Source organism: Malus sylvestris, chromosome 5 (genome assembly GCF_916048215.2).
Source record: "Malus sylvestris chromosome 5, drMalSylv7.2, whole genome shotgun sequence".
Classification (NCBI taxonomy): domain Eukaryota; kingdom Viridiplantae; phylum Streptophyta; class Magnoliopsida; order Rosales; family Rosaceae; genus Malus; species Malus sylvestris.
In genome coordinates, this window is record NC_062264.1 from 23,348,265 (window position 1) to 23,357,672 (window position 9,408).

Below are 9,408 nucleotides of genomic sequence, written 5' to 3' on the forward strand. Positions count from 1 at the left end.
TCCAACTCGTAGGTGACTAGCGATTTATCACACAACTATCATGAGAGCGCAGCATTGAGCATAACTATATTACACCCAGTCTTGTCGTACAGACCTTTACAGTGGTTCCGACTTGTGTGCAGTGTAGTGCCGTATAGGTCACTTGCGGTGACTCCGACTAGATTGACTAATGAGCTATGAATTCAACTGTACAAACCTTTGCAGGGGTTCCGGCTAATATGTTATTCCATTTCTAGGAAAGTTATACATGTTTTACGGCGAGGGGTTAGAGCATTTGATAAATGAAATGGTTTTGAAAAGCTTTGTTTTTGCCCACTCACACTTTCTGTTTTACGCCCCTCCAGGTTTTAGATAAGCTTGTTCGTCGCTGGCTCACGAGGATTGATTGGAGGTTCTGACAGACAATCGCAAATGTAGGGCATCTTTGGGTGTCATTTAATTAGTACTTATTTTCTGGACTGAACTTATGCTACTTACACTCTGATTGTGTAATCACACATATTCTAGCACTTGTCTTAACTAGTACTTTTATGAGTTGGTTTTCATTTATTTGTATTCTCTATTATCATTATTGCTTCGACACTGTGCACATGGCTACGTCACCCTCACGTGACGGCCAGCATGCCCTGATTCGGGTCAGGGTGTGTCAATAACTATATTATTGAAGTTACAAACCAAGACTTGATGAAGTTTATCGATGAGATGTTCAAGAAGCGTTACCAGCAGTGGCAGTCCTGACGGACCAATGGAGTAGAAGTGTTAATTAAGCGTTATGGACGAATAACATATTTTTATATTTATGTATTTGAGGACAATGTTTTTAATTATCTCTTTGTTATGTATTTGGATTAAATTTTTAGTTTAATTGGTTAGTTGATTAATTTGGTTAATTTAATTGAATTAAGTTTTATTATGAAGTTTATGTAAACATAGACAATATACTTTGTTTACATAAACTTCGTAATTAAAAACAAATACTTAAAATCAATGTCCTTGGTCGCTTCAGTGTTTATGCGACGAATTTGTTATCGCACAAAGTCTACGCGATGAAATTAATTTCGTCCCATGAAGTGCTATTGCGCGACAAACTATTTGTCGTGCAAAGTGAGCAAAAAAGGCGGTTAGATTTGCTGCCAATTTTGAGGGTATATGTTTTTCACCCGCACAAGGATTATATACAAGTATGCACACCAATACATCTTTCATACAATGAACCTAACCTATAAGATAACAAAGAGATTGTGGGAAGTTAGATAGTCTTCTCAATACGAGGGATTGACCTATACTAGAATAAGGTGAGAAATGCTAAAGATATTCTTTTGAAGTATGACTTTTCATAGACTATCTGCCACTTCATAGTTTAACGTTAATTCTCACGCCAAAATTTAAAAAAAAAAGTTCCATAAAATACAAGGTGGCAGAGAGTGCATGAAGAGTCACACTTTTGAAAGAGAATAATATTCTTAGCATTTCTCAAGTAAACAAATATTATACACTAATTACAACAATTATTTCCTTTATAACCAGAGCAACCTGGGAATGATTATTGAATCTGAAAATGGAAGCACCCATAACCTCCAAAATAAATGATATGAATAAATTACAAAAAAATACATGCCGCCATGGTGTCGACACTTATTCCATGAGATGTCGACACTAATTCCATGAGATGTCGACACTAAATCAATGAGTTACAATTTTAAAATTCAAAAGTAAAATTTAAACAAATCAAAACTGAAAATTCAAAAAAAAAAAAAATTTAAAACCTTTTCATTACAAAAATACATGCCATGGTGTCAACACTAATTGATATGATGGTGATTTGGTGAATCCTCTTGACTAATTTAAAACCTTAATCAATATATATAGCGTCCCTGCTCTCACAATATACGTTCTAAATAGCTAGTATATCTCGATTGCTGCCTTGTGATCCTTGGAAGCCATGCATGTCTTCTTCTTCTGCAGGTAACCAAAATTTTAGGTCTTTTTTGTCTCATATTTACATGTCTGATATGATCCTAAATCTGTGTTGTTGCTCGTTAGTTATGTCTTACAGTAGGTGACCTATATTTGATCGGATTTTGGTTTTACCCTAGATCGTGGCCTTAAAGCATCAACAATAAGCTTAATTGGTTCACCCGTATCACCTTCTTCTTGTTCTCCAACAAATATACATGAACACATCAAACTTTAAAGTTTCTACATTAAAATAACCAAATTTGTAGAGCCTGATAGAGCGAAAATTTGAGAAGCCGTAAACTTGAATTTTTGAAGTGTTGCATACTGTTTTGTTTATAAGTATTTTTCTTCATTTGTAAGTAGAGATTTTAGGTTTGATTTTCGTTAAAGACGAATTTAAACCAAATTACTATGACTAACTCATTGTAAGACTTACTTCATTCATGTTGCTCTTAGTATAGATAATACTGTATTTATGAAGAAGAAAAAGTGCCACATAGGCCAGCGAAGTGGCGTTTGTAGAAGATCCTACTACATACCCAACTACCATACGTGGGAACCCATTGGAGGTAAAAACCGTAAAATGTTAGGCCATCAGATTCCCTAATGAGTCCGTAGAAAACATATGAAAGCCCACCCATTCATATTTCGGCCTCACTATCAAAGCTCATAAACTGGTCTAGTAAAGCAGGTCCACATTGTGTATAAAATAAGTTTGAACTTTTGGGTTCATGTCGACGGTGGAGCACACGTAAACCTTAAACCAGGCAAAAATCATTACTAATCCATCTTATTTGCTGTCCACTTCTTATTTAATTGTCCTCCACACGCTCCCAAATTTCTTAACTCTAAATTAAACCCATCACTAACCCCACAAATTTCCGAGTTCACTTGCATATATGCATGGAAATCCAAAAAACAGAAACTTTGCTGTTTTCTTCAAGGTAAAAATTCACCCAAATTCTGTTCGTTACTACTTCTCAACTTGTTTAAAGTCTAGATTCTCTTTTGATTTACCCAATCACCAGACATCACTGTTTTAAAAATCTCCGCTTAACACAACCTAGGCTAGGCCCTAGGCGGCTAGACATCGTCCCGATTAATGCATAGGTGTTTGAAAATTAAGACAGGGCGCCTGCCCAAACTGTCTAGCCCACCCAGACTCGCCTACGTCGCGACTCACTTTGATAGAAAATAAATAACTTTAATTTTGCATTTTATTTTTTTTCATTAAATTGTAAGAGACTTGTTTAAATGAACACATACTATATGTTTGTACCCCATGTTTTTATTATATTTCAATACTTCATAATAGAGTCATTCTATTTTATAATTTATGATGAAGTTATATATATTCAAGTATAAGTAGACACTTATTTATACAAAATATAATAGATTTACTTAAATCTGCTTAGTTCGCTTAGGCGCTGAACCCCAACCCTCCGCCCAACGCTAGCCTAGCATTTTTTAGAACATTGCCAGACATTGTCACACGCTCAAAGATTTGTTTGCACACATGAACAATTTTTTGGACTCCTTTGACGTTCATGATTGGATTGAATTACTCACTAATAAAAGTTGAATTGAATTACTCACTAATTGGATTGAATTTAACATTTTGGTAAGATGGGAGAGATTGGAAGAAAACATATCCCTCCATGTATTCATCAATGTTGATGAAAATATTATATTATCCAATCCAATCCTTGATCATAGATTGAATCTAGTATATTATCCGATCCGATCCTTGACGTCAATCAAACACCTAATCCAGTCCTAGACGCCAATCAAGGATTTTGTGCTTTTGCGTTAACGTCCGCTAAATGTTAATTAGGGTTGGTCGATATCAACAAATAATCTCCTCCTTGGCGCGAGTTGGCCAGAGAAAAAGAATCTGACCCAAAAAAAAAGTAAATAAGCAATTAAATGTGTAACGCACTGAGTAGACGCTTTCCACTCACCTACCAAACCAAATGACCCAACCACAGCATAAGCGTGGCCACCCGCCACAGTCCCATAATAGTACGTTTCTGTAAATGGTTAACAATCACAGGTGCATTATTGTCCTTTTACATCCGATTTAGGTCAATTGAAATTTCCCAAATCAGATAAACCCTAAAACCACAAGGATCCAGTTCTCGCGCAGCTTCCAAGACAGCGCCAAACAAATCAAAATAATCGGAAAGCAAAACCATGTCATTAAGGAGGAGCAGAGTATATTAATGTGTATGAATCAACATCCAACCACTAACCACAGATCCACATTTTCTGCCAGATTAACACCAAATCCTCACTAAAAAAACCTTAACCAAAAAGAAAGAAAGAAAAATTACTACATCAAAAGGAATCATCGTTTACTTCATGTTTCCATAGATTGAAATCAAAAGAGATGATCCATAAAACCGCAAACCACGACTACTCGAAACGAGTTTTTGATTCATAGAAACCAAGACTTAATTAAGCAAAAACCAAACACACCAGCACCACCCACAGGCAGAGAGACGCTGAATTGGAAACGACTGCTTTAACCCCTGTTCGGGCACTCCCGAGCGAAATGGCCCGACTCACCGCACTGGTAGCACCCTCCAGAAGCACCTCCGCCTCCACCACCGCTACGGCCGCCTCCTCCATAGCCGCCTCCACCGCCTCCGTACCCTCCACCTCCCTGAGAGCAGTCCCTCGCCATGTGTCCAGACTCGCCACACTTGAAGCAAGCACCACCACCACCGCCTCCACCTCCGTATCCACCGCCTGAGCTGTAGCCACCACCACCCGAGCCGTAGCCTCCTCCGCCATACCCACCGCCTCCTCGGCCACCTCTACCGCCACCGCTACGTCCTCCAGAGCCACCGTTAAAACCGTAGCCTCCGCCGCCGCCGCCTCCACGGCCTCGTCCACCACCCCCGCCGCCTCGGCTGCCCTGAACGGGCCCCTCCTCTGGGCCAGTCACGTCAACAGCCTTGGTTCGGCCACCGGCATCCTCCTCGACGGTGTACTCGACCGTCTCGCCGTCTCCCAGAGTGCGGAAACCTTCGGATCGGATCGAGGACTGGTGAACGAACAGATCCTCGCCGCCGTCGTTGGGGGTTATGAAGCCGAACCCCTTCTGGTCATTGAACCACTTGACGGTGCCGCTCAGCCTCTCACTCATCTTTCTCGCAAATCTCAGAACCCTAACCCTAGAAATTCCCCTTTCTCTCTCTACCACTGTGGGTCTTTCGGCCTCAGGGTTTGACAGCTACTTATACATCCAACTCGAACGAAAAAGTCCGACTGCCACGTGGCACTCTAGAGAACTCAACCCACGGCTCCCTTTTGCCCATCATCCATCCGACGGCTGGGATATTTTTAATTTTCACGGATTTATATGGGCCGCTGGATTCGGCCTTGGGATGGCACGATGGAATTCGAATAGTCCGTTTCCAGTGTCCTTTTCGTCTTTTCATCCCCACCCAAAATATCTTACTCTTCTTTCCTCCATTTACTTCTTGTTATTTACCATTTAACCCAAGGTGGAGGGGCAGTTTCGGGAATGTGTAACATTGTGGTGCTTGGTTTCAATAAAAAATGTCTAATTAAGGTAAGAGTGCTGATAAACTCATTTCATTATCTTTATTTTTTCACTCACATTCTAGTATAAATTTTAATGTTAATTTTACCCTCTTATAAAATGACATTTAAGGACCAAAATAAAAATGTACTGCAGATTGCCCATTTCCTTATTCCCATGCACCATCTTTGTAAAAGAAAAAAAATTTCTCTCTTTCAATTTAATTATTGTGTCTTTTTAAGACGAAATCTCATCTCTTGTAAACAAGTATTTCTACTTCCATTTTTTCTTTTTCCAAAACCTTAATTTCAGGGATCTAATCAAATACAAAATCAATCGATCATATATCACTCATCACTGCTTCATAACATCCATAGCTTTAAACTCTCTATCCTCTCAACCCCTTCTTTGGTTCTATTCCCAACCCAAACCTCACCTCCCTTCTCTCTCATTTCCCTTCTTTCTAAAACTTTAAATACATAACCCACCCATTGAATTCCATTGCAATCCGCAATACTTGAAATTCATAAGAAAAATAAAATATCTAGACTATGCAGGGAACAAGAAGATGGGTGGTGAGGCAATTTTGCTGCAATGGTGGTGTTCCGATGGTTGGGGGACCTGGGTTGGATGTTGGCAGTTGGTGCGGCACTCTAGCAGAGTAAGGGTGTCTAGGGCTAAAATCACATTAGGGTATTTTAGGAATGACGGGAGGTGAGAAAAGAGTATTTTCTTCTTTTAATACTTTTGAAGGTTAAAAAATAAAATAAGGTGAGAAAATAAGACTGTAAGGTGGTATTACTCTTAAGGTGATTTTCGGGGAAATATAGCATTAAATTACGATGCAATCCCCATGTCCTCACGTGGAACAAAAATGAGGTTTTTCTTTTTCTGGTGAGGTCCACTGGTCAAATTGATGGTCAAAGCCCCTAGACTCTTATCTGCTGCGTCTTTCCAACGATAGGGTTCATGCTTTGGGAGAGTAATTGGAAAAGCTGTACCATACAGTATACACACTTTTTTTTATAACGACATACTTATTTTAATTTGCGCTTGTCAAGCAAATAAATTGAAGAATATTAAGTGATAAAATAAATAAATAATGTGTGAGAAGTAAAAAAACGTGATAGCATCATTTTAAATGGAATTGAAATAATTTTTCTCAAGAAAATTATCAAGTAATTCATTTATCTTATAAGACTTTATGTTCCGATTCTAAATGTGTAAACATAAAAGTTACTTAGTGTTACAGTCTAATGGTATTCTTCTTCCCTTGTAAGTGATATGTCTTAGATTCGATTCTCGCCAAATGCGAATTTGAAACACATTATTTCTGGCTCATTTTGAGGCTTAGCTCACTCTCTTACCTCTTAATGTAGATAATATCGTTTGTTAAAAAAAAAAAACAATATGTGTACATAAAGAACTAATTTAATCTAACACGACTTATATTTTATTCTAATTTTAAACTTTATCACTCAACTAGGTGTGTAATAAAGCGACACACACTAGTTTAATTATTTATAAAAGGTTGTGGCAGTCGGATTAAATGAATGAAGAAGATCCATGGTCAAAATTAATAATAGTGTGTGGAAGGTAAAATAAAATATGTGAATAGCACTATCCTTGGTAAAAAGAAATTTTAAAAATGTATATATGACATTAAAAAAAATCCTTTAAATTCAGGGGTGGGTAAAATTTTAATGCACCTTCATACACTTCATGGGAACTCTGAGTGAATTACTTCAAAATCTGAGTGGGAGATGCTAGATTTACCAAGGGCATCTTCAATGAAAAATGCCTTAAAATGGACTCTCTTTTTTTTTGTTGGCTCAAAAATGGTCAACACTCATTTTAAGTAAATAAATATATTCAACTTGTTTTTACATATTTTGAGGGTGAACTAAAATAGGATCTTTAATTTACATCTTTCTTGTTGAAGTAGAACTAAAATATACATCTTTCGAAAATATAAAGGAAGATGTAAATGTGGCTTTCACATCTCAAATTTATATCTCAATTGTAAATGCTTTTAGGCATAGAATTCACTTAAAATCCCTCTTAATCTAACAAAATTAATTATTTTTTAAAATTATAATCAAATCTTGATTTTTTATAATCGAATTTGATTGAGTATACTTGGATTTGTATAGACATTTAGAATCCAAATTCAACATTCTTAACTTATCTAGTTCCTAGTCTCCAATTCTCTATGACTCAATAGAGAGTATTTTTGCTCATCACCATAACTATAGTGTATGTTCATCATACACCTAATCTTTTGTCATTTGTCATTTTACTTAACCTTGTTGAATTTCAATTTATTACCAAAGTCCCTTGACTGTGTAGGCATTAGCATTTTACTTCTCACATACTTCCCTGGCAGCTTTATTTTATTTTATTTTTAATTTTAATCTATAATTTCTCTCCCCATCTAACGGAAGACGTGGCACGGGACTGAACACAATGGCGTTCTAGGATTCATTAAACGGACCCCACTTAGTGAGAAAAAGCTTTGTTGTTGTATCTTAGGAATACTAAGAGCATTTGTAACTAAAATTCCCAAATTTCTTTCACTCGCTTCAAGTTATTCAGTTTCTGGTATTTATGTTTATGTTTTCATTCAAATTCATTAATATCAACGTGGATATCTATCGTCCAATTCCCAGAATTTGAGTCGGACCCATTTTCCCTCCACGATCGTTACGCATATTTTGCAGAAGATTTTGAAGATACTGCGTCGGTTTTCGGACGGTTCTCCGCCGGCGTATCGTCTGTGGAATTACTGCGTTTTCTTATAAGAATTAGCTCTAGCCCTCGAAACTGAAACAACCGATACTAGCTACTTCACTCAGGATTCTTATATTGCGGAAACTTTGTTAAGATTTTTACTCGGGTAATCTTTGAACCCATAGTTCTACCGAGTCGGAGGTATTTCAAGCGGGGAAGAATTACGCATGCATTTGCAGAGGAAGCTTGGAGATCCTACGACCAGTTCGAGGTATATTATTTTACTTTCCTTTTCTTTTCTTTTTTACCAGGCGTTTTGTATCTTCATTTTGATTATGTTTTTGCTTACGATGCACAACAAGTGTTTGTAAAAAATGCGTGAATTAAGTTCTTTTTCCTTTTACAAGGCCATGCGTGGGTGTGCAATATTATTCATTTTTTTGTATTTGTATGCATATATGGTGACTGCAAAACCAGCTTTTCGATCAAACTAAGTGAACTACAGATACTGCATTCATTTCATATATGCAAAACCAGCTTATTTTGGACCTTTTTTTCTTTTCTTTATTCATTGCATATGGAAGGTGCTATATTCGGGAGATGCACTCATCAAGGTATCACTATATCTTTCCCAATTTTTTGCCACACTGCCTTCTTTGAAGTGTGCCATGAAGTTTGCTCAAGGTTTAGTGATTTGACTTATAGCTCATTCGATAGCGTAAACCTTCAAAATTTTGATGATTTGGTACATTAAACATCAAGTCTGGTTTGAATGTACATTTACTTTGCTCAAGTTTGATTTTGGTACCTTTAAATCTAATTTGGTACATTCTTTATTCATAAATTTGGTACATTTTTATTCAGAATTTTGGAAGTTGAACCGCTTTCTTATGTTTGGAGATGGAGGCTGAGGTGATTGCATCTATAGAGGTTGGGAGGCATTGGCAAATAAGAGGCTTCCCTTGCTCATACGCACTCGCTGCAATCTTGAAAAATGGTGCAAGCTCTTTTGATTACACTGAGAATTATTTGAGCACTGATTACTACAAGTTGTCCTATTCATTTTCAATTGAACCTATTCCTCAAACATATAAGCCCCTTATGAGTAAAGATACAAGTTTATAGTAAAACCTCATAAGACAAGGAAGCAACCTGGCAGACCAAGGATC

The 9,408-nt window shown here is 37.2% G+C and overlaps 1 protein-coding gene across 1 annotated transcript; it reads right to left on the reverse strand.

The window, feature by feature from the left end:
* Positions 1 to 4,134: 4,134 nt before the first annotated feature.
* LOC126623231 (glycine-rich protein 2-like) lies at positions 4,135 to 5,222 on the reverse strand. Its single transcript, XM_050292031.1, has one exon. The coding sequence runs from the start codon at positions 5,108 to 5,110 to the stop codon at positions 4,484 to 4,486; it is 627 nt and encodes a 208-aa protein (XP_050147988.1). The 5' UTR covers positions 5,111 to 5,222; the 3' UTR covers positions 4,135 to 4,483.
* Positions 5,223 to 9,408: the final 4,186 nt, after the last annotated feature.